This window comes from Microtus pennsylvanicus, chromosome 22 (genome assembly GCF_037038515.1).
Source record: "Microtus pennsylvanicus isolate mMicPen1 chromosome 22, mMicPen1.hap1, whole genome shotgun sequence".
NCBI lineage: Eukaryota > Metazoa > Chordata > Mammalia > Rodentia > Cricetidae > Microtus > Microtus pennsylvanicus.
The window spans coordinates 36,069,355-36,094,762 of NC_134600.1; the positions used below are offsets into that span (position 1 = coordinate 36,069,355).

The 25,408-nt window shown below is 36.7% G+C and overlaps 1 protein-coding gene across 4 annotated transcripts in view; it reads left to right on the forward strand.

The window, feature by feature from the left end:
* Nucleotides 1-25,408, forward strand: part of Kmt2e (lysine methyltransferase 2E (inactive)) — a 63,502-nt gene that overhangs the window by 28,357 nt on the left and 9,737 nt on the right. For all 4 annotated transcript variants that reach the window (XM_075955879.1, XM_075955881.1, XM_075955882.1 and 1 more), the window contains exons 6-15: nucleotides 3,428-3,486; nucleotides 4,681-4,853; nucleotides 6,870-6,908; nucleotides 9,594-9,824; nucleotides 9,929-10,059; nucleotides 11,637-11,754; nucleotides 13,056-13,165; nucleotides 15,244-15,508; nucleotides 16,269-16,367; nucleotides 24,755-24,919. In XM_075955879.1, coding sequence (XP_075811994.1) covers nucleotides 3,428-3,486; nucleotides 4,681-4,853; nucleotides 6,870-6,908; nucleotides 9,594-9,824; nucleotides 9,929-10,059; nucleotides 11,637-11,754; nucleotides 13,056-13,165; nucleotides 15,244-15,508; nucleotides 16,269-16,367; nucleotides 24,755-24,919 — 1,390 coding nt within the window. The remainder of the gene's footprint in view (nucleotides 1-3,427; nucleotides 3,487-4,680; nucleotides 4,854-6,869; nucleotides 6,909-9,593; nucleotides 9,825-9,928; nucleotides 10,060-11,636; nucleotides 11,755-13,055; nucleotides 13,166-15,243; nucleotides 15,509-16,268; nucleotides 16,368-24,754; nucleotides 24,920-25,408) is intronic.

A 25,408-nucleotide genomic window follows, 5' to 3' on the forward strand; every position in this document is an offset into this window, starting at 1 on the left:
TCAACCCATGGGAGGGAGTACAGCCTTGCACAGGAATATAAAGACAACTGTAACAGGACAGAAAAGCCAGATGTTTCTGGGATCTTGTTCTGATCTTGGTTTCCTAGTCTTGGGTTTTCTGTCACATGAGATCTGGTAGGATGGCAGAATGTAGCCTGGAAAACAGACAATTTATTTCTTGGTAAACTGAGGCACTTTCAAGGGTGAGGGTGAACAGTGACCAAATGGGTCATTGTCTGATTTGTTTTTTTTTTAAATTCATTATTGTGGAGCCAGGCAAAGGGCAGGAATTACTGTAATTTCTGCAGTTGGGAAGTAGAGAAGGAGGATCTGGAGTTAAAGGCCCAGCTCGACTACACAGCAAGTTTGTGTGAGGACAACCTATACTTCATGAGGTCCCTGTCTCAAACATCATCATCATCATCAACAACAACAACAAATCTTTTCATTATAGATACCTAAAACCTAATAAAATTGGTTGAGGAAATCCCTTGGTAAAGTGCTTGATCTACTAGAACTCTTATTAAAAAGATGCATATTATGGCATGACTTAACCCTCGCACTGGGGAGGCAGAACCAGGAGGATCCCTGGGGCTCACTGGCCAAGCTTGTGCAGGTTAATTTGTGAGCTCTAGGAAACTGAGACCATTTGAAAGGAAGTAGTGGTGTTCCCAAGAATGAGACTTGAGATTGTTTTCTGCCCTCTCCATGCATGTGCACCTATGCTCCAAATGAACATACATACACTGAATAAGAACAACACAAACACCTCCTTTTAAAAGGTTCTGCCCCCCACTTCAGTAATTACTAATTGTTTTGTCTTATTTTTTTTAAACACTTTTTTTGTTTGTTTATTTTTGAGACAGGGTTTCTCTGTGTATCTTTGGCTGTCCTGGAACTCACACTGTAGACCAGGCTGGCCTCAAACGAGATCTGCCTGCCTCTGCCTCCCAAGTGCTGGGATTAAAGACACGCACCACCACTGCCTGGTCCCTAATTTTTTTTTTGTTTTTTTTTTTGTTTTTCGAGACAGGGTTTCTCTGTGGCTTTGGAGCCTGTCCTGGAACTAGCTCTGTAGACCAGGCTGGTCTCGAACTCACAGAGATCCGCCTGCCTCTGCCTCCCGAGTGCTGGGATTAAAGGTGTGCGCCACCATCGCCCGGCTTCCTAATTTTTTTTTAAATGGCATTACATTGCCATCTTCCTGAGGTGAACATCATATCGTTTCTCTTCATTTCTTGGAAGGTAACGAAAATGAAAAGGGCTCCATAGTTTAGTACTTTCAGATAGGACTTCACTCCTAAGAATAAACTGGAGACCACCCCCCCCACCTGCCTCTGCTGGGATTAAAGGCGTGCACCACCATGTCCAGCTTTATTTATTTTTTTTAAAGACAAAATACATGCAGGCTGGGCATATTGATGCATACCTTTAGTCCTAGTAATTGAGAGGCAGAAGCAGGCAGATCTCCAAGATTGAGGCCAATCTGGTCACAGAACCAGTTCCAGGACAGCCAGTGCTACACAGAAAAACCCTATTTTGAAAAACAATGAATTAATACTTATATTTGCAGTTAAAGTTAAGAATATAAAATTTTGTTCTTATATATATGTGTGTGTTGTGTAATATATAATAATGTTTGAGTATGTATGTGTATACACACACACACAAACACACACACACACAGATTTGGTTTTTTGAGACAGGATTTCTCTTTGTGACCCTGACTGTCCTGGCACTCTATAGACCAGACTGACCTTGCACTTAGAGAGCCAACTGCCTCTGCCTCCTGAGTGCTGCAATTAAAAGCTCCACCCCCACCGGACTACATCTGTCTGTATATTCTTATAGTACATCTTTTTACCCAATTTCTCCATAAGAAAGAATAATGTAATTAGGATTTCATAATTACTCAATTGGACTATATCACAAATGGATATTAAAATCAATTTATTATATTTAAAATCCCTGAAAAGAATGTCACTATGTAGATATGGTGCCAATTAAACACACACTTGAAGTTGTTTAGATTATTAGTTTTATTTGAACTATTAGTCTTTTGCATTTCTAAGTTACTTTTTTTTTAATTAATTGAAGATTTACATAAAGTAATGCAGATAACTTGTATATATTCTTACCTACTTTTTCCTAGTAGTAACACCTTGTGAGACTGTTTATAAAATATTTTTAAAAGGATTTTCACATTAGGCTATCAATAAATGAATGAGACCATGAAAATTCTCTGAAATGGTTAATGTGGTCTTATGTTTACACCAAGAATATACAAATAACCCAGCTAGCTGGTTGATTTGTGAAGGGAGAGTCATACATAGCCTTCGCTGAACTTGCACTCCTGATTCTCCTACATTTGTCTCCCAAGTACTAAAATTAGAGATATGTACTATTACTCAGAGTTTTGAGTTTGTTTTTAATGTTAAGAATTGCTTTTTAAAAAAAATTTACTTTTGCAGTTACATAGTTCATTGTAAGAAATAATTGTCATACTAAAATCAAATATATAAAAGAAGGTATTTCAAGTAAGTGTAAATTCTGCCTTATTTTTTCTACTCCAGACCTTTTTCAATTGATTCTTTTGTTTTTGTTACTTGTTTTTTTGAGGAAGGATTTCTCTGTGTAGCCTTGGTTTTCCTGGAACTCTCTCTGTAGATCAGGGTGGCCCCGAACTCCAAGATCCACCTGCCTCTGCCTCCTGAGTGCTGGGATTAAAGGGGTGTGCCACCACCGCCCAAAGATGGGGAGGAATTGTTTTGATTTATTTTTTATTCATTTTTTTTTTAAGATGGTCTCACGATGTGGCTTAGCTGATCTGGAACTTTTCAGATCATGCTGGTCTCAAACTCATGGAGATCTTATGGCTCTGCTTCCCATCATGCCTTTCAGTATTTATCAAGAGTAGAAATAAAGTGGATGTGGTGGCATACAACTGTAGCCCCAGAAGAGGACAGCTAAAACAGAGTTTGAAGCCAGTTTCGGTTACTTAGTGAGACCCTGTCTAAAAATAAACATAAGTCAGAGAAATAACTTAAGGCATAGGGAAATGTATAATATGTACTAATTTACTCATACATTTATTTAAAACAATTTGTTTTAGTTACAATTTGTAATGGGAGTTTTATTTTTCAGATTTTTTTGCTATAAATTTGAATTTGAAAAATGTGCTCACTTCATAGGTAAACATTTTCTTAATAGAATATGGAATGGGATAACTTAATTGATATCTACTGTTTCTATAAATGTATAGGAAATGTGTATGTATACTGGATTATAAATAATCTGTCAGGGCTGCTGCATGTATTTTATTATTCACTAAAAACATAAATTTTGAAGTGCATCACATGTAAAACATCTTCATATCTAAGCTTCTGGAAGCTTGATGAGAAACATGTTAATGAATGTTTTAATATAGGAATTTGGATAAAGAGAGAGCGGTGCTACTACAACGCCGGAAAAGAGAAAATATGTCAGGTATGTAAAAAAGTACTATTCTAAACTAAAATTAGTATGATTAGGAAAATAAATGGTCTGAATATTTTTAATTATATGTAAAAACACCCATTTGCCTCAATGTATGTCTGTGAACAACATGTGTGTCTGGAGAAGAGGAGAAGAGGAAGCATTAGATTCCCTAGGACTGAAGTATAGACAGTTATGAGCTACCATATGGGTGTTGGGAATCAAACCCCTCTCCTCTGGAAGAGCAGCTAGTACTCTTTACCTCGGATCCATCTCTACAGCTTACAGCACCTTTTGATTATATTCTGAGTGTATGTCTTATTTATAATCTCAGGTATAGGCTTTTTTGATTACAGAATATACATGTTCATATTTTAGGAGACATAAGAAACCAGAACAAAGCAAATAAGAAGCTTAAATTAACCTTTGTTCTCATATGTAGGTTAAAAAAAAGGAAAGTATATTAGTCAGAATAATATTAATGAGATAGTATTTCTTTAATTTTTAGGATACCATTTTATTAATTTTATATATGCTACAACTTTTCTGTTTAGGATTTTTCTTTTATTTTTGTTTTTTAGATAGGTCCTTTATTTAGCCCAAGTTGATCTGAGCTCACTAGCCCAGTCCCGTCACTGCCCTGATGTGACTCAGTGATGTCATGCATAGTACAGGCCTGTCTCGTCCTGGGTGAGCCTCTTCCTTCCCAAGTGTTGGTTTTAAGAGCAGGTGCCACTCTGCCCTAGCTTGCCACATTTTATTTTGGATTAAGACCAGCACAACCAGTTTGAAATAATAATTTTTTTATTCAGTCATTGCTCTTTGGTAGACATTGTGGGTTGTTTCCAGTTATTTTGTTTTGTTGTTGTGAAAAGTTCATTTATTTGGACAGAGTTGTATAAGTTTGCTTTTATACTTTAGCTATTTAATGGAATGACAGACTAACATTTGAGTGAGTAAATTTTATAGATATGACTGAATTTCTACCAAGAAAATGAGTTCCATTAGTCGTGTGTACTAGTGCTAGTTTCTTGAGACCACCAGAGTGTGTCGTCAGGCATCTGTCCTTGAAGATGTCATGTGTAAGGAAGTAAGAACATGTGCTTCCTTTAGGAACAAGGAAATGACTCTGTCAGGTGCAGGGCTGCTCTCTTCTCCTGCCTGAAGTAGAGTACTAAAGTGTGGTGACTTTGTTTTCCATTGAAGATGGTGATACCAGTGCAACTGAAAGTGGCGATGAAGTCCCTGTGGAGCTATACACTGCGTTTCAGCATACTCCAACATCAATCACTTTAACTGCTTCCAGAGTTCCCAAGGTTACTGACAAGAGAAGGAAAAAAAGTGGGGAGAAAGAACAAAACTTTTCAAAATGTAAAAAAGTATGTTTTGCCTTTTTATTTCAGATGAGTAGATAAAGCTGATAGGAGCTGAGTTACAGGCAGGAAATTAATACAGGGAGAACGTGGGTGACAGCCAAATATATGGGAAGTTCTCACAAAAATTATTTTAAAAAATTTAAGTATTATTTAAAAATTGCAATGCATTTTAAAGACTGAGATGGATCACAAAAGAACTTAGCTCTTGCTTTGGACTCACTGTATCATAAGATGAAGACAGAATTGTGAGTGCTGAAGTGAGGCAGAGCAGACTGTTTGAAAACAGAAACAATAACTTGCCACATAAGGAAGCTTGATTACTTATAACTCTTACTAGTTTTGGATAATATTCAATAAAGGCTTCCTACTGAACTGAATTTCTTACTTTGTTTTTTGAATTTTATTATATGATCCCTAAGGTCTACTGGCAGACTGCAGTTTATAGACTTTATAGTTTATATGTTTCATTAAATTTGTTAATTTCAAATTCTCAATGACAGCAAATGCATTCATGACCCTATCAGATTATAAAGTGAAGACATTTTCTCAAGTATTTTTAATGTACCTTTTCTATGTTTTGATATAGAAACATACTTTTTTTTAAGATAGGGTTTCTCTGGTATACTTGGCCATCCTGGAACTCACTTAGACCAGGCTGGTCTCAAACTCACAATGCCTGGCTCTGCTTCCAAGTACTGAAATTAAAGGCATGCACCCCCCACTACCCGGTGCAACATACAATATTTATCATTATTTTCATGCAAATATTTATTATTAGGTTACAATTGTCCACAGAAACATAATGTACAGGGTTATATCCAGGACCAGAAATGATAGGTACCATGTGTAGCTTAGGTTCATAGGTTATATCTCATAATCATATGTACGTATTCTCTCTATAGTATTTACAATAATGACAAAATAATTTAATAATTATTAATAATAAGAACAAAATAACTTAATAATGCAGTTCTCAGAATGTGTCCATTTAAGTGTCATGACTATTGGTAAAAGACTTTCACATTGACTACATTACTATGGAAAAATCAATTACATGTAGCTGTTATGGCTTTAAAATCAAGGGGGGTTTTGTTTGTTTTGTTTTCTCTTGAGTAATAATAATATACTTTAAAGTTTTTCATTTTCTAATTTTATCTTTCTGTACTTATTGAAGTCTTTGTCCATTCCTTTTTATTTTGCTTCTTTTTCTGTTAACCCAGTCTAGACAGTTCAAATGTTACTAGAGGCACCCACAGTTCATAGCCACATCTCTTTTACTCTGCTCATGTTCACCATTTGAAATGGTGAATTTTTGCATTTTTTTTTACGATTTTAAACTACTAGACTGAGTTAACAGGAATGCTGCTTTTCTTCAGCAAATAAAATCTTTTTTTGCATCCTGTCATGACATTTGAGCCTTTTATTCTAGTACTCAGCCATATTTTGCCTTATTTTGTTATTAGTTGCTTAGACTAAAGGTGTGCTCCACCATGTGTACCAAATACCGTTTTTCTTTGTGTTTCCTTCTGCACCAAACTTGTATCTTACTTGATTGTGTGTGTGTCTCAGCAACATAGCCAATATTCAGGTTCTAAAATTTGTAAGTCATATTTGTCTTTGATATCAAATTTATTCTTAATAGCTCTATTGAGTTTTCTGTTGAAATGTCTTAGTATATTTTTAATCTTTGTGCTATTACAAATTTAGTCCAAGTCCCCACTGTCTTGTAGTACAGTTCACCTATATAATTTGATGCTTATAATATTTACCACAAATAAGATTTTGAAGTTTTTATCTTAGCATCATTATAAACGCATTTTAAATCGTTTACATTATACTTGTGGTAAAATAGTATTCTAGTATATCTTTATTTACTTCTTAATTCCCCTTGTTTTAGCTTTATTGTTGTTGCCACGTTATCACTTCAGCAAAATGCTTCAGTGAACCAGTTGATTCTTAGTTATATCCAGTTAAAAAACAAAAGCAAAAAACTAACTCAGAATTCCACACTTATTTTAGGCCTTTCGTGAAGGATCTAGGAAATCATCAAGAGTCAAGGTAATTATATTAAATTAAGGCATTATTGTTAACTAGTGCTAAATCAAGAGCTTGCTGAGTAGGTTCCTTCTTTATGTTGGTACTTTATGTTCTGTGGTGTCTGCTATTTCATTGCTTAGTACATTAACAAGAAGTAGGGCCTTAAACTTCTAAGTGGATTAATAAATCACTCTTACAGTTTATTGATATTGTTACCGTATTAATAAGAAGGGTATTTAATATTGGTATATAGATACCAATATTAAAATTGGGATAATTGGGGGCCGGAGAGATGGCTCATCAGTTAAGAGTACTGACTGGTCTTCCAGAGGACCTGGATTCAATTCCCAGCATCCACATGGCAGCTCACCACTTTCTATAATTACAACTCTAGGAGTTCCAACATCTTCACACTGATGGATATGCAGGCAAAAACACCAGTGCACATAAAAGAAAAATAAAATAATTTTTAAAAATTATAATAATTCCATTTGTCATTGTATTTCATGTCTCTGATGCTACTAAGGTTTATTACTATACTCTACACATTAATCCAGAGTCACACTGAAAAGTGCAGTTGGAATTCTGCGGTAATCAAGCTAAATACTGTACTATAAAGTCATTTTAGTCCCTTGTTGGTAATACAAACTAGTCACAGATTTTGAATTATTAGCCTATATCCTTGAGTGTTTGGGGTGCTTAAATTCCCAGCAGAAACAAGGCTCTCCACCTCTGCTTTTTCTATAAACACAGGTTTATACTGTTTTAGAAGTATCTTTCTGAGCTAGGTAATAAAGGAAAAAAAATTTTTTTGCTTTTGTTTTGAGATAGGGTCTTGCTTTGTATGTAGTCTTGTCAGGCCTAGAACTTGCTATGTAGACCAGGTGGGCCTTAAACTATCAGTGGTCATCTTTCCTGTCTCCTAAGGCACAGTTCCCACCACACCTAGCATTAATTTCTTAAATTTCCGGCTTAGTATTAAAAAAAGACACAATGAATATATTACAGTACTTTTTGTTCCTATAATATGAAACTGCATTTCTGATATGTACTCTCTAGATTCTATATATTAGCACTCTCTAAATGATTACTCTTAAATAATTTTGTAATTCTCTCTCAAGAACACTATTATGTGATGTTTATATTGCACGTTCAAATGTTCTCTGAATATTAGAGAGTTACCTACTTTTTTGTTACTTGAATTTGTTCTAACAGAGTAAAGAAGTCTGAACTTTTTAAAAAAGTTTTCTTAGGGAACTAAAAGATGGCTCAGAAGTTAACAACAGTACGAGCTGCCCCTGGAGAGGATCTGGGTTCAGGTCTCAGCATCCCATCCACATGGCTCACAGCTGCTTTAGTTTCAGTTCTAGGGGATCTAACCCCACTTTTCTGCCCTCCATATTCATGGTTCATTTACATATATACAGGCAAAACATTTATACACATTAAATAAAAATAAAATTTTTAAACATTTTTAATTACCAGTACTCTAGTATTCTTTTTTTTTCTATTTTATCTAATTGAATACTAGGCTTAAAAAGGAAGTGATACCTTTTCCAGAACTGAAACAATTCCCTTTATTACATAAAGTGACTAGGAAAATGGAAATTTTCAAAAGCATTACATCTCCAGTAATTCTTGAGTTAAATTTATAAGACTGAAGAGCTGTATTAAAGATATATATCAAGTTATTAGTAGATTGTTGCTGATAATTAAAAAATAATTTAACACTGAATTTGTTCCTTTAGTATAAAGTTGTGGTTCATAAATCTTCATCAAATAATTTATCACTAATGTATATGTATATACATAACATATCCATTTAATTCTTAATATATATATGTTTATATGACTATTTGTTAGTATATATATTTTTTGGAGTGCTGGTCATTTGATTTAGGGCCTTATACATACAAAGCAAGCATTCTACTGCTGATGTACTCCCCAGTGTCACATAAAATCACTATTGATAGAATAAGCCTATTTCCATCAAAGTTGATGAGCATATTACTGTTTATTACTCGTCATAGAAAAGGGCTGTAATAAAGATTATTTATGTAGCAGATGAGCTGTTGGTACATTTTTGTAGTGTGTTACTCTCCACTCCCACCTCCCCCAGCACTGGAGATTGAATCTCAAGCTTTGTGCATGGGTCAGATATTCTGTCACTGAGCTAAATTCTCATCGCCTTTCACTCTTTTTAATTTTTGGGACAGAGTCTCACTTTGTTGCCCTGATCTGACCTTGACCTTACTGTGCCTCTAACATCCTTAACAGCTAGCTGAAGGTGCATGCTTGTACAACTAATGTGCCTGGTGGATCGCCTTACAAATAGAGGCGTATATACAGATTTATTCAAGCTAAAACATATAAACTTGCTGCTATGAAGTAGACAGCAGCAATATACAGAATCAGAAAGTATTTGGTTTTATTGATATCTTTAAATTGGCTACCATAGCAACGGCTCTTGAATTTTTGCTATTTCTATGTAACTCAGCCTTCATGAATTTCCTAGCTTCATGAATTTGGCATGTAGCATAAAAATTTAATGAGCTAAATTATGACCTTTTAATTTTAATTAACTTAGATTACCAATCATTATAGTTTTCTATTCTTTTATATAAATCATTACGTGTGTGTGTGTGTGTGTGTGTGTGTATGTATGCTTAAATTCAAATAGTAATCCTTATTTTGCTACAATTTTAGGGTTCGGCACCAGAAATTGATCCTTCATCTGATGGTTCAAATTTTGTATGGGAGACGAAAATCAAAACATGGATGGATCGCTATGAAGAGGCAAATAATAACCAGTATAGTGAAGGTGTTCAGAGGGAGGCACAGAGAATAGCGCAAAGACTAGGCAGTGGGAATGACAACAGAGACTTGAATAAATCAGAACCAAGTACCAACAATTCACTCTTCAAACCTCCTGTAGAGGTATATATTACTAGTCAAAAAAATTGTGGGACTGCCTATGTAGTCTGAATGTCTTTGTTTAGAGTGAAATTAACCAATTTACTGTCTACATTTAATGATGCTAGAGCCATATACAGAAGAATAAAAAAATTCTGAAATCTGCCAAAGATTTGCCTCCCGATGCACTTATCATTGAATACAGAGGGAAGTTTATGCTGAGAGAACAGTTTGAAGCAAATGGATATTTCTTTAAAAGGTATATTTATTTTTTTTTTACCCATGTTGGTTTTCTATAGTTCAAAGTTGCTTGCTTTGTTTTTTGTTTTGTGAGACAGAGCTTCTCTGCATAACAGCTCTAGCTGTCCTGGAAGTTGATCTGTAGACCAGGCTGGTCTTGAACTCAGAGATCTGCCTGCCTCTGCCCCCCAGTGCTGGGACTAAAGGTATGCACCACCACTGCCTGGTGGGTTTTGGTTTTTGTAGTTTTTACTCTGTAACCCAGGGTGGCCTGCTGCGCCATCTCCTAGTCGATCACTGATTTTATTAAATACTGTGCCTAGATGCTTGGTAACTTTTTTTTTGGAGATGGGGTTTCTCTATATAACAGTCCTGGCTGTCCTAGAACTCGCTTTGTAGACCAGGCTGACCTCAGACTCACAAAGATCTGCCTGCCTCTGCCTCCCAAATGCTGGGATGAAAGGGATAACTTTTGTAGAGTGCTAACATGTAGAGATTTCCCAGCCTCTTGTCCGTCTCTGTGTTGCTGAACTCTAAAGTAAGCCATTTGAAACAAGTAAAAGCAAGATAGTTTTGCTATCTAGGGTGTCAGTCAGAAATTTCATGACCTAAGACTGTCGAGAACCTTTCCATCTACTAAGTTGTAACATACTTGATAGAACTTGAAAAAAAAAAAAAGTTAGTTATGTTCCCATGCTACTACCACCGGAATGGTTTTGGAGACTTCTGTTCTGGTTTGGGGTTTTGTTTGAATTAATTTGATCTTCTGATAGTCATTACTTTTCAGAGGTATAGAAATATGTTGCTATTTTTAAATCTGCTGTTTAACACATTAACATTCTTAGTTTATAACTTGAGTATTTACTTAAGCCATGAAAGATACATAAGAGGTATACCTCACATGTAGCATATTTTATCTGGAATCTAGTATAAATCAATTTTTGCCACGCCAAGAAATGGACTTTAAAAGCATGGAGTTATCTTGTAAAGGCAATATTTTTTCATTTTGTCTCGAAAGAATTTATGCCTAAAGGGGGTGGGAGAGATGGCTCAGCAGTTAAGAATTACTGGCTTCTCTTGAGACATGATTTGGATTCACAGCACCCATATAGTGGCTCACAACCATCTGTAACTCTAGTTCCAGGGGACTCAAAGACTTCTGAATTCTGTGGGTACTAAGCTACAGATGGTACACAGACATGTACAGGTAAAATACCCATACACATAAAATAAAAGTCAAGATTAAGAATTTCATTAAAAAGACAATTTCAACCTTAATTGCTTTTGAATTAGGCAACTTGAAGCAGACACAAGTGTTATTAATTTCAAGTAGGGAAAAGTGGTTTCTGGAATCAGAATGCCAATATTCAAATACTTGCTTTATTGCCAACTATGTCTTTTAGAAATGCCTTAATCTGTTGTTTATCTATTTGCCTCTAATGAATAACAGGAAATTGTAAAATTTTTGTTGTTTGCTTGTTTTATGGCACTGGGGACTGAATTGAGGATGTTTTCCCTGCTAGGCAAGCACTTTACCACTAAACTATATCCTCTAGTCCTGTTTACTAAAAGCTTTTAATACTTCTTTGTTTGTAGGCCATACCCTTTTGTTTTATTCTACTCTAAGTTTCATGGGCTAGAAATGTGTGTTGATGCGAGGACTTTTGGGAATGAGGCTCGATTCATCAGGCGTTCTTGTGCACCCAATGCAGAGGTAAGCTTATTGACATCTTAGGAGAAGCAGGAACACAAAGTACCAAAGTCAGCGCCTATTTTATTTTGTTCATTATTTTTCTTTTGTCAATATTTAGATGGTAAACACTAATCTTAAATTACTATCCATAGGCTGTGCATGGTTGTGCACCCACTCCTTTAATCTCTTGGGAGGCAGAGGCGTTTCCAAGCTAGCCTGTTCTTCACAACAAGTTCCAGGCCAGCCACCGCTATATAGTGAGACCTTGTCTCGCTATTTTTTTACTTCCTGAGCTATGAAACTGTGATGTTCCTTATAAGAGGGAATATTATATTTCTGTTTATATTGGAGGCTCTGCTTGTATGTACCACATAGCTAAAACCTAAAGTAGACTTAATATTTTCCATTTATAATGTGTGTGTGTGTGTGTGTGCGCGCGCATGTGTGTACGTGCCTGCACACAGAAATCGGAGTTCAACTTGGGACAATCAGTTTCCATGTGGGTTCTAAGGATTGAGTCTAAAAAAGTTTAGCAGCAAGATCCTTTACCACCTGAGTTATCTCATCAGCCCTAAAGTATACTTTATATGTGCTATCAATTTTGAGGCTAAAATTTGTAGTATTTGGACGTAGGCTTGGGACAATTTTGTCTTTTTTGTGGCTTACTAGTTTTATAACCTTGTCAGTGCCTTTTTACTCTTCTGTGTGTGTCTGTATGTGTGGTGTTGGAGACTAACTCTAAGACTTTACACATATCAGGCAAATATTTTACCACTGAATTACATTCCCAGCCTTCTATGCCTTGCTTTTATGTATGAAACGGTAGTTCAGAAGAACAGCTCCATGGAAAGCGAAGCTGTCAAAGGAAAGTGTTCTTAGCTGTGCATTAGTGCACACTCATACTCATCCTATTACTTGAAAACCCCACATGCTGACAGGTTCAAAAATTATACTTTTGAGAAGATGAGAATGCAGATGGCAGGCTATAGGGTGAGTGCTACCAGTGGACCTGTGAGGACCTTTCAGGTGACAACTGCTATTTGCAAGTCTTGTGATGAATGGCAGTTTCCCATGTCATGCTCATAAAATGTTCTTAAGAATATTTTTCAGCTGGGCATGGTAGTGTACCCCTTTAACACCAACATTCAGAAAGCAGAGGCAGGTGGATCTCTGTGTGTTCTAAGCAAGCCTGGGCTCAATTGTGAGACACTGTCTCAAAAACAAGCAACAACATAACCTAATATTAATGAATAACTCTCCTAATTGCAAGATAAAGATGCTCTAAATAGTGTATGGAAATGTAAAATTATTCTTCTTAACAGGTAAGGCATGAAATTGAAGATGGGACCATACATCTCTACATTTATTCTATACAGACTATTCCAAAAGGGACTGAAATTACTATTGCCTTTGATTTTGACTATGGGAATTGGTAAGTTCAAGTCTTTAAGTGCTTTATGTTATTTCAAATAGATTGCCTTCATCATAATTTAGACATTGTTATTACTTTTCAGGAGACAGTTAAAAGTACCTGAAATTAAGTATGCTGTTATCAGGAATCACATTTTGTTGCTTATTTCCTAAACTTTATTGTAATGTGACTGTTCAGACCTTATAATTATTAGCTCTAGTTCAGCTATACAGACTTTATTATGGGAGAATTTTTTTTCCCTCACTTTCTTATACTTCAACTTGTTAAACAACTTACTTGGTCATTGGCTATTAACACATGATTTTTTTTCTTAAAAACAAGAGATACTATATCAAGTTTTCTTTGCATTGTAATAGAAATGGTTTGTTGGAGATCCTACAGTAAAACTTTAAGTTCTACAAATGTTTTGTATTGTTCTTAATATTGTTTTGAAATGTTAGGAAAAACATTAATTTTTGGTAAAAAATCCTATTTGTATTTTTAAAACTATAATATGAAATGCAATTGATATAAATATCCCTGTACTTATTTTCCAAATTAAGAAATAAAGCAGACGATGTAGCTCTGTAGTTAGGAGGATTTAGGCTAGCCTCAGACTCCCTGTGATGTCCTTGAACTCTGATGGAATTACAGGTGTGCCCCGCGTGTAGACTCTTTCACTCTTTTTGAATTCATTTGTGTGTGTATGTCAGTGTATACGGCATGTGTATGGATGCCAGAGGCCAGAAGAGGGCGCTGCAGCCAGATCTGTGTTGGGACTTGTCCAACTATGGCTGCGGGGAACTTCAGTTCTCTCAAAGTCTCTTAACCTCTGATCCATCTCTTCAGCCCCATCCTCCTACATGTTAAAAATGGATGACAGACGTCATTTCTAAAATTAAGTTTTAAAGTGCGCATTATGGTTTCCTTTAGTGTTCAGTACCTTTACCATCAATATGTGTTTCTACTATTGAGTGAATTTATCATAACAATCTAGGCTTTTCTCTTTTTTATTTTTGTGTGTATATTTATGGTTATTGGTTCCTGCAGTGACCAGAAGACTGTGAGGCCTGGAGGTGGAGCTCTATTATGATGGTCCCCTCTGTGGGTGCAGGGATGCAAACAGCAGGAAGTGATCCTTCCTGCTGAGCCATCTCTCCAGTCCCAGGAAATAGGCTATTTTGAAAGCCTGTTAGTAGGCAGCATGTATGTTTTAACATGTGGTGCCTGTTAAAAGACAGGGGCTCTCCAGCTTTCTAAAAGCTTTTAACCTCTTAGAAAGTGTAACAGGAAGTGTAACATAGTAGTTTGTGCTTACTGCTTTAGGAGATTGTTATCCCACAGAAGTTCAGAACATAAACTCTTAAAGATCTGTGGGTTACTTGTATATAACTGTAGACCAGTTTTAGCATTGTTTTGTGATTCCTTAGCTCAAGATTGAGACTACTCTACTCACTTAATATCATCGTCACGTGAGTCTAAACTGTAAGGCCATCCATAAAATTGAGAGTGTTCATAATTACTGAGAAGATGAGAGATAGTATAATTTTTCAGGTCCTCATTTAAAAGAAAGAAGACTTAGAATTAAGTTTTCTTCAAGGTATCTTTTAAGGAAAACTGGTGATTAAAATCATTTCTTAAAGTATATTACAAACTAGGTAAGATCTGGTATTCATCATAGCTAACATTTTTTTTTTTAACTGAAGAGTCAGCATAACACGCTCAAGACCAAGTAAGGGTGGTTTTGCCTTAATGTTTATCTTGCACAAGCTACAGCATCCTTTTACTTTAAAACATTGTTCAGAACCAACATCTCAAGGCTGGGGCTACAGCTTAGAGGGTTAGCACTTCCCTAGCGTATTGGAAGTATTTGACTTTGGGTGCAATACCTACTAGCACCAAGCAACAAAAAATCAGTATCTAATATTTTGTTCTTATGAAAAAGCATTTATTTTGTCATATTTACTAGGAATTCAAATTAGTAAAACATTAAGTCTTAATTGTAATTAATAACGTGCATTTTATGGAGTTATAGCTTTAAAGATATTATGAACTCAGTCTTGTTTTATATATTAATATTTACCTGGTTATCATTTCAGTAAATACAAGGTGGACTGTGCATGCCTCAAGGAAAATCCAGAGTGCCCTGTTTTAAAACGGAGCTTGGAATCCACAGAAAACATCAATAGTGGTTATGAGACCAGAAGAAAAAAAGGAAAAAAGGAGAAAGATATTTCAAAAGAAAAAGATACACAAAATCAGAATGTTACCTTAGATTGTGAAGGAACAAACAACAAAATAAAGAGTCCGGAAACAAAACAGAGAAAGCTTTCTCCACTGAGACTGTCAGTATCAAATAATCAGGTATTGACTCTCCTGATTCTCAAAGAAATTATTTTAAAGAGGAAAATGTTGTATTTAAACACCTTTTTAAGCATAAAATCATTTAATAGTTTAAATATTTCCAGTACTGGGGATTGAACGTAGGGCCTAACACATGCTTGGAAGTGCTCTATCCCCAGTCCTGTTCTGCTGCTCACTTTGAGATATGATTTCCTACAATAATAGATACCAAATTATTAAACATAACCATGTTAGCCGGGCAGTGGTGGCGCATGCCTTTAATCCCAGTACTCGGGAGGAAGAGGCAGGCAGATCTCTGAATTTGAGAATTTGAGGTTTACAAAGTTAGTTATGGAGTTGAATATTTTCTTAAAACTGGGTAATTAAAGACATTCCAGATAGCGTGGGTGTTTGTTGTTTCTTTGAGACTGTATCTTACTCTGAGGCTAGGAATTTACACAGACCAGGCTAGCCTTGCCCTCAGATTTGTCTACCTTTGCCCATAGAGTACAACATTAAAGGTGTGTGCCACATTTAATTAAATCAAACAGTGGAGATTGCTGAAAATTTGTTTTGGAATAAATACAAACAAAACCACCCCACTATATTTGATAGAAACTTCATAAAACAAAATTGCTTGTGTGAGTTTGATAACTTTGTTTAGAAATTCAGATTTTAATGGGGCTTATTTCACATACTGAATTGTGGTTAAAAGATACAGTGTTTCCTATTTTATAGACTGAATAACCATTTCCATAAATAAGTCATTTCTGTTTTTCAGGAACCAGATTTTATTGATGATATGGAAGAAAAAACTCCTATTACCAATGAAGTAGAAATGGAATCTGAGGAGCAAATTGCAGAAAGAAAAAGGAAGATGGTGAGTTGGGAAGCTAGTGGCTGTTTGTGGTACCTTGGGCTGGATCAGCTGCTCTTCTACAAGTTAACTACTTCTACACACTTCACATTAGCAAATTTGGGACTGAGCATTTTTATTTGGCTTTGCCATTACCTCTTTTTGTATTTTTAACTCACTTTTATTGGGCATTTAATAATGTATACCACCTTTAAATAATAACATTTTTAAAGCCAAGAATTTTTAATAAATGTAATACCATGATTATTACTCGGTATGTATTTTCATTAGCTAAATGTATTACTTCTTTTTATGATTTAAGACAGAAACGGGCTGGAGAGATGGCTCAGCGGTTAAGAGCACTAACTGCTCTTCCTGAGGTCTAGTGGCTCACAACCATCCATAATGAAATCTGGTGCCCTCTTCTGGTCTGCAGGGATACATGCAGACACAACACTGTATACATAATAAATAAATATTAAAAAACTGTTTTAAAAAAAGACAGAAACAGAACTTCATGCTTTGTATTAATCCTAAGTCGGGTAAATGACTTAGCAAAACTTCAAGTTTCTTTAGTAGCCATTGCATCTGTATTCTCACATTGTAATCATAAATGATTTATCTGCAAATGTCAGTATAAATGTAGAACAAGAAATTGTAAATCAGTTTTCACAGCAGAGTGTGGTGACTCACACCTGTAGTCTCAAGAATTTGCAGGAATGAAGCATTAGGATTACCATGAGGTGCGTAGATAAGTAAATGCCAGGGCTGGGGTATAGTTTGGTAAAATAGCACTTTAGGGCCTGGGTTGATCTGATACCCCCCCCACACACACACACAAATAGTTAATAATGGCAGTTAACTTTCAATACAATTTCTGGCTTAAGAATTGAAAAGTAACTTTACAAACCATAATGGCCTTAGTGTAGGTTTCCCACATTCTTTTATGTTTGTTGATCTTGGAGTTTTAATACTTTTTATTCCATGGGATCTTATGTGTTAAATATAACTTGAGTGGGGATATTGGATCTTTGTAGAATTTTTAAAATCATGATGGTGGTCATCCTCAACTGATTGCTAACACCTGCATTGTGAAAACAACAGAGAACTGTTTCATAGCTAAAGGTAAATAATGGTGAAAGATTGAAAAAGGTTGATTCCTACATCTAAAGGGATTGTCACAAACTTTTTTAAAGATTCAGTTATTCCTTAAATTACTTGCGCTTTAATTACCTATGGCCTGTGTGTGTGCACACACTGATGCATGTACACTGCATGCATGCCTGATACCATCGGTGGTCAGAAGAGTACTATCAGCTCCTTTGAAACTGGAGTTAAGAATGGTTGTGAGCCATGTGGATGCCAGGAACTAAACCCAGGTCTTCTTGATGAGCAACAAATTAGCGTAACCTCTGAGCCAGCTCTCCAGTATTTTCAGTATTGTTCGTTCCCCAACTGGTGCACCTTTGAATTTGTATTTCTGTAGAAGCTTTGGATCTGTTTACAGTAAAGTATGGGTTCTGGGGGGACTTAAGAACTCTAACAGGCAGCTGGTAATAGTAGTAGATGCCTGTAGTCTCAACATTTGGGATGTGGATGATGGATGTTTAGGAGGTTCAAGATCACCCTCTACTACATAATAGGTTTGAGGAGAGCCTGGTGTCTCTCTCCCACAAATACAGCAAGGACTCTGGGAAAAATAAACTGGCACTGGAGACTTCAATATGCAGATTGCCTTCTTATCATTATGGTGCTACTTTTAAAAGGCCAATCAAGCCATGCATGATGGTACATGTCTTTAATCCTAAGGAAAGTAGAGGCAGATGGATCCCGAGTTTGAGGCTTAATTCTAACTGAAACACTACTTTGATGTTTAGTTTATTGATGTAAATTGGTCCCTAAATAATTAATATGGTTTTTCTTCTCAACGTCTTATTTGACTTGGGAAAAAAATAATTTTGTAGACACTATCATTTATACTGGTTATATTAATACCAGCATTTGAGTAGAAGAGAGCAAATGGAAAAGAGGCAGCTTACAAAGGAAGTAAAGTACAGATGGTAGCAATACTTCTGAGAAATTTGTGTCAAACTGATGAAATTTTCTCTCATGCAAGGCAGTCTTAAGAACATTACGGGCTTCATTAGGAACTACTCGTTAATATGTTTCATTTACCATACCTGGATAAAGAGGAATCAGTAATTCTTTCCTCCAAGACAAATTTCATGTAATCTTTTGTAGTAAGATTTTAGCAAAACAGAATTGTTTTGATTTTTACCTATATAGATAATACCTTGCTCAGTTTTAGTAAATATATTGGTATGCGAGGGCATACTGTGTGGTGTCTTTTACTATGTGACTATAACTGCCTGGAATCCTTTGCCTCGCGATGCCTATAATAGTCAAACAGCTTAAACTCAAGATGGTCTTCACACTGAGGCAAGAATGATAGTCAGTGAAGTTAGGAGATCTCGAGACTTGTGTGATCCTTGACAGCACAACTACTCATACCCTTTATCAAAGACTTGTCCTCCTTGACTTGAGTATGCAGCTTCAGGAAGGATAAATTCACAAGGAACTGCATTGGTGTGGGAGGAAAGGGACATTAGGCTAGGCATCCAGGTAAGACTAATCAACTCTGATCAGTGGGGTGACAGATAACGTTCACAGAATAAACATAAAGTTCTTCATTCGATTTTTTTTTTAAAAAATACCAATCCAAATTCCCACCCCACCCCCATCTAATCCTATGAGAGGGTAAGGCACTTTGCTTTGTGAAAGGTCCAAGGCCCTCTCTACTATATCTAGGCTGAGCAAGGCATACATCCATAGAGAATAGAATCCCAAAACTAGTACATGCAGTAGAGATAAATCCCAGTGCCACTGCCAGTGGCCCCTCGGTCTGCCCCAGCCACACAACTGTCAGCCACATTCAGAGGGACTGGTTTGGTCCTGTGCTTGTTCCTTCCCAGTCCAGCTGGAGTTGGTGAGCTCCCATTAGCTCAAGTAAACTGTTTCAGTGGATGAACCCCTCATGGTCTTGACCTCTTTGCTCATATTCTCATTCCTTCCACTCGTCAACTGGACCTTGGGAGCTCAGCCCAGTGCTCCAATGTGGGTCTCTGTCTCTGTTTCCATCTGTTGTTGGACAAAGGTTCTATGGTGATATTTAAGATAATCATCAGCGTGACTACAGGGCAAGGTCAATTTGGGCACCCTCTCTTCTATTGCTTAGCTGGGGTCATCCTTCTGGATTCCTGGGAATTTTTCTAGAGCCAAGTTTCTTGCTAACCCCATAATGGCTCCCTCAATCAAGATATCTCTTTCCTTGCTCTCATATCTGTTCTTCCTCCATTTCAACCCTCCCCTTCTTCCCTCCTCTTCCCCTTCTATCCTCCCCCCCACCCCCATGCTCCCAATTTTGTCAGGCGATCTTGTCTGTTTCCAATTTCCAGGTGGGTCTATGTTTTTTCTTTCTAGGATCATGAACTATAGGCTTAATGTCCTTTGTAGCTAGTATCTGCTTATGAATGAGTATATACCATATTCATCTTTTTGGGTCTGGGTTATCTCACTCAGGATAGAAACATAAACTTATGAGAACTTGTTTGTCATAATGCCAGCTGCTAAGGTAGAAAAGAGTAGTTGGCTTTTAGAATAGAAGCATCTTAGTCATCTTAGATATGAGCCTTTTAGAAAAGATAGCTCATGAGTACAAGGTAAATGAAACTTATTCACAGCCGAGCTAAGGTTTGTAGGCTTGATTATGCATAATTATTGACTTTCTGATGTTTCCTATAGAATGTATTTCATAGACATCTAATTTGATGTCTGTGAAAAAGTATGTTGCCACTTAGGAATTCTGTTGTTAAGCCTTATCTGCACTTGAATACCTTGCAAATTTTAGGGTGCATGATGACTCTTATGGAATTCCTAGTTCTGAAGCATTTAGAAGTGATTTAACTTAGAAAAAACAGGCTAGAAGGTACCAGATTTTATTATTAAAGTAAAGTATGAAAGCAAATTTGTTGCCAGAAGTATAAGGGATTTCATCCTCACTCACCACTGCTTTTTCTTTATGACTAAACTGACTTGACTAATTCTTGATTAAATCTGTAATCATCTTTGTTAAAATGATTTGGTCAAACTGAATACGTTTATTTTTATAGTCTGTCCAAACAAAATGAGGTGGTTATGGTTTAGCTGCCTTGTAATAAATATTCAAAATCTTTAAATGCTTCAAATTAATACCTCTTCACACAGCAGTGACCTGTGCTTTATACAACATAATTATTACTCATTTAAGAAAAATTTAAGTGCTTGATACATAGGTAGGTTTACTTATGTAAAAACTAGGTGGATAGAGAAGGCAGAGCAGCTCTCATGGAGAATGGGCTTAGTAAATCTGAATGTCAAATAACGGGCTGTTAGGGTGTGTTGAATTGTGATAGAGGAAATGGGAAAACCATGCAACAATGCTTGCTACTTCGGAATGACTTTTATTCATAATAATCTGTCATCTTTAAAGTTCATTTATCAGTTCTAATTGCTGTTTAAAGGGGGTTTGAGGAAGCTTGTATTTCTAAAATAAGGGGTCTTTTTCTTTTTAGGACCATTTGGTAGGTGCTCTCTGGTTTCATCTTCTACCTCTTACAGGCAGTTTTGTGTTTCTCAGTTCTGGAATTAGGAATATTTTACTATTGGAATATTTTCAGCTCCTGGATTCTAACACTGTAAGGCTGCAGAGCTGTGCTTTCCCAGGCAGGAGTATTGCTCTTGAGGAGGATTTTTGTTTCAGAAAAGGCACATACTTACAAGGTAAAAAAGCACATCAAGAGCAACATACATTTATTCTTACTCCAAGTTTACCTTACTTATGTTGCTCAGACTCAAGGCTTATTTTCAGTTGTTTCAAATGAGTTACAGCTTCCACGGTGCAATTAATTTTCCATAGCAAGATGGCTCAGTTGGTGAAGGCATATGCTGCCAAACCTAATGGCTCTGGATGCAATCTCGAGGACCCACATTGTGGAAGTAGAGAAGTGACTCTTTCAAGGTGCCCTTCAGCACGCTGGAATGTATACCACTCCTACCCACTCCTTATGGATAAACTAAAAATTTTGAATTAACACCCAAATGGAAAGAGATATGAAACAGATTATTATTTTCTTCTGCTTACAAGAAATTGTGATAGTGAGATATAATATACTAAGAAATATCACAAGAATAGTATATAGGCAGGTCATGTGGAATACCCCACATACTCTAGCTAACACCTAACACTCCAGCATAACAGTTGTGAATCGGAACCTGTCGGTTTCCCAGCTCACAGATAATGAAGTAGCTTTGGACTCAGATAGGGTCATGACTTGTATCACAGTTCTAAACTACAACCGTTAGAAGCTATACAGAGTCTTGCTAGGGTTATTTAGAGTGTCCAGTATCTATCTCCTCACCAGCTCCAGTTCCCTATAAGCTATATCAGGTTTGAGTTAACATACTTTTCAGAGATGCATCAGATACAGTGGTGAGTATAAAAGCTGAATGAACCTGGGCTGGGCATGGTGGCCTTTAATTGCAGCACTTAGGAGGCAGAGGCAGGCAGATCTCTATGAGTTCAAGACCATCCTGATCTAGTATTGAGTCTTCAGCTACACAGAAAGACCCCATCTTTTAAAATAAATATCTGCTAGTGGTTTTTATTCATTTATCCAATCGTTTATTCTCAAATATTTGCAGAATTTTAAGATAAATCTTAAGTTATTAGACATTTATTTAGTACTTTCAATTTTATTGCTATATAATAAACACATAAAAATGTGGTAAGACTCATGCTTTGTGAAATAGAAAACCAGGAAACTTGTAAATTATGGAAAGGCACTATGTTTGTCTTAACGTACATGTGCACTTTTGTTCCCTCAGTAGTATGTAATGTGACATATTTTAGAAGGACTTAACCACTAAAGATGAGGAACTACTTCTAAAAGGTTCTGTTTAATCAGTGTGTAGTCACACCAATTTTAAGGAAGTTCAAACTTCACTGAGTCTAGCTCTTTTCATCATACAGTTTTATCTTGGGTCCTCAATCTCACAATCCAAAAGAAGGAAATACTGGATTATGTCGAAGAAATCTGAAGTTCTAGGATAATTATAATAAAGAAAATGTCTTCCTTGCCTATCTACCTAGAGTTACTCACACATAAAAAGGGTCTTGAGCATCAGTGGTCTGTAGGAGGTTCTGCTGCCCATGTGTTGCTTTCATTGGCTAATGAATAAAGAAACTGCCTTGGCCTACTTGATAGGGCAGAACTTAGGTAGGCGGGGAAGGAGGTTCTGCTGCCCATGTGTTGCTTTCATTGGCTGATGAATAAAGAAACTGCCTTGGCCTACTTGATAGGGCAGAACTTAGGTAGGCGGGGAAGACAGAACTGAATGCTGAGAGGAAGAAAGGCAGAGTAGGAGAGATGCCATGGAGCTACCAGAGACAGACGTGCCGAATCTTTTCCGGTAAGCCACTGCCATGTGGCAATACACAGATTAATAGAAGTGGCTTAAATCAAGATGTGAGAGACAATAAGAGGCTAGAGATAATGGGCCAAGCAGTGATTTAATTAATACAATTTCTGTATGGTTATTTTGGGGCTAAGCTAGCCAGGTGGCCTGGAAGAACAAGTGGGCCGCCTCCCTACAACAGTTGGCACCCAATGTGGGTAACGACATCCACATAAAAACTTGAGGAAGCTTGAAAATGAATTCTAGAAAAAACAAAACAGAGTTTAACACAACTTTCTGCTGTTTGCCGGCAGCATGCCACAGCTCCTTAAGAGAGATTTTCCTGATTTGAGAATTCTTACTGCTTGCTTCTGTAGAGGGCTTGAGTTCATTGCCCAATACCTACATCCATGGCTCATGACTGCCTGTAACTCCGGATTTTGGAGATCACATGCCCCTTTCTGGCCTCCAAGGGCTATGTGCATAGTCCACAGAAACTCACACAGGCAAACACAAACACACAAAAATTTATAAAGACAATTTTTTGTAAACAACCTTGTTTCTTCTGAAAAAATATTTTCCCTAAGTTTTAAAAGCATTTTTGAGAAGAAGCAATTATGGTAGATAAAGTGTCCCCTCCCACCAGGTTCAATAGGTAAGGTAATTTTAAGAATTACTTTTGTGAAGTCTAGATTTCTAAATAAAACTTTTTAGAAATAGAGGTTTTTATGGGGGATTTAAAGGAATTACTAAGGTAGAGACAGAAAATTGTCTAAGAATTTGGTTTTAAAATTTTCAGTCCCAGTGAAGAACTGAAACCATGTTTTGAATTTCCCACGCCAGGGTGTGCAAGCAGATGCACTTTTACCTCTGTGGAAATTAAAAACTTTTTAAAGCAGCTGAACTATGTTAGCACCTTCTGTTCTCTTACTGAGTATGTTTACATACAGGAGAGTAAGCAACAGTTGTCACTCTGGAACTACAGCTGAAGCCCCAGTGCTGCAGTCTTTGGAAGCTGGCTCTTGAGTTCTTTCTTTCTGCCCCACATCCATGACAAATGGTTCTCAGCCTTAGGACCTGGTTTTTTGACATGGAGAACTGGACAGCTGATGAACCTGCTTCCTGGTTCTGGTTGAGAGCACAAACTTTTGCCAGGCCTTCTGCTCAAGGCTCTGGGTTTTGCTTTTAATGTTCTCTCCCCAGAGAACCGAACTCTTCTGTCCCCTCAGCCCTTGATGTGTAAGGAAGGAAGAGCAGGAGGTGGAGACATGCCTTCAAAGAATTGTTACGGAGGGCATGAGGGCGAAAGGGGAAAGGAGAGTAAACATTTATGATTGCCTGCTATCTTTGAAGTATTGTTTCAAAGCTCCACATTTTCTATTGGAACTCAGTAACCATCCATTGAAGTGTTGAGCGTTGTATGAGCTTTTACAGTCTCAGAAACATCAAAACTAATCTGCCAGGGTGACAGCTATTCACTAAAAATTAAGACTTTGCCACAGTATAACAGTACATTGGCTCCTTAAGTGCATTTGAGTTTTTCTTCAACATATTGATTCCTTAGGGATTTTCAGTTTTTTTTAAAAGGCAGACATCTTTAATACATTTTAATTTTAATAAATTTAAAATTTTAATAATTTTTTTGGTTTGGTAAAAGAAGGAAGTTATTGTTTGTTTTTTAAGGCTTGTTTGCTCTATTGTTCTTTTGTGGCATACACTCATAAAAACAGTTCACTGTGATGAAGTTTGAGATTCATACACATGCTGACTAGTAGTAAACTGTTCCTCCATCCTACCAAAAATTGATTTGTTATGCTAACAGTATCACAGCAGTTTTTAAAATCTGTCATGAACAATTGACATTTAGAATTTTTCCTTTGGAATAATGATATTATTCACTTCAAATTTAAATTCCATAGACAAGAGAAGAAAGGAAAATGGAAGCAATTTTGCAAGCTTTTGCCAGACTTGAAAAAAGAGAGAAAAGACGAGAACAAGCTTTGGAAAGGATCAGCACAGCCAAGACGGAAGTTAAGCCTGAGTGTAAAGAACCACAGATTATCACTGATGTTGAAGTTCTCCAGGTACCGTTACTTAGGTTTACCTTTATTTTCATAGTTAAGTGCCTTAAAGTAGCTTCTACACCTTAGAGTTACATCTACAAAAATTATGTCTGTATACTTGCATACCATTGCCAGAGAGCAACTCTGAGTCAGTTCGTCTCCTTGGTCACTGTGGATTTCTGGGCTCGGTGCCAGTCTTCAGACTTATGCACATGTGCTTTACCTGCTGAACCATCTAATATTAGCCTTCTAAATCATTTTCAAAACTTATGGGAAATTTAGACTTAAACAAGAATATATTTCCCTTGCTTTGAAGTAAGAAAGTGATGAATTATTTTGGCTTGTTATCGAAGCTGGCTAATCCACTAAAGCTGCTACATGCCTGCAGACTTTAACCTGGTCCCCAGCACCTGTGTGGGGGTGGAGAGAACCAGCTCCCACAGACTGCCCTCTTACACGCACACAGAAAATAGTCTGTATAGCCCAGGCTGGCCTTGAGCTCAGACATCC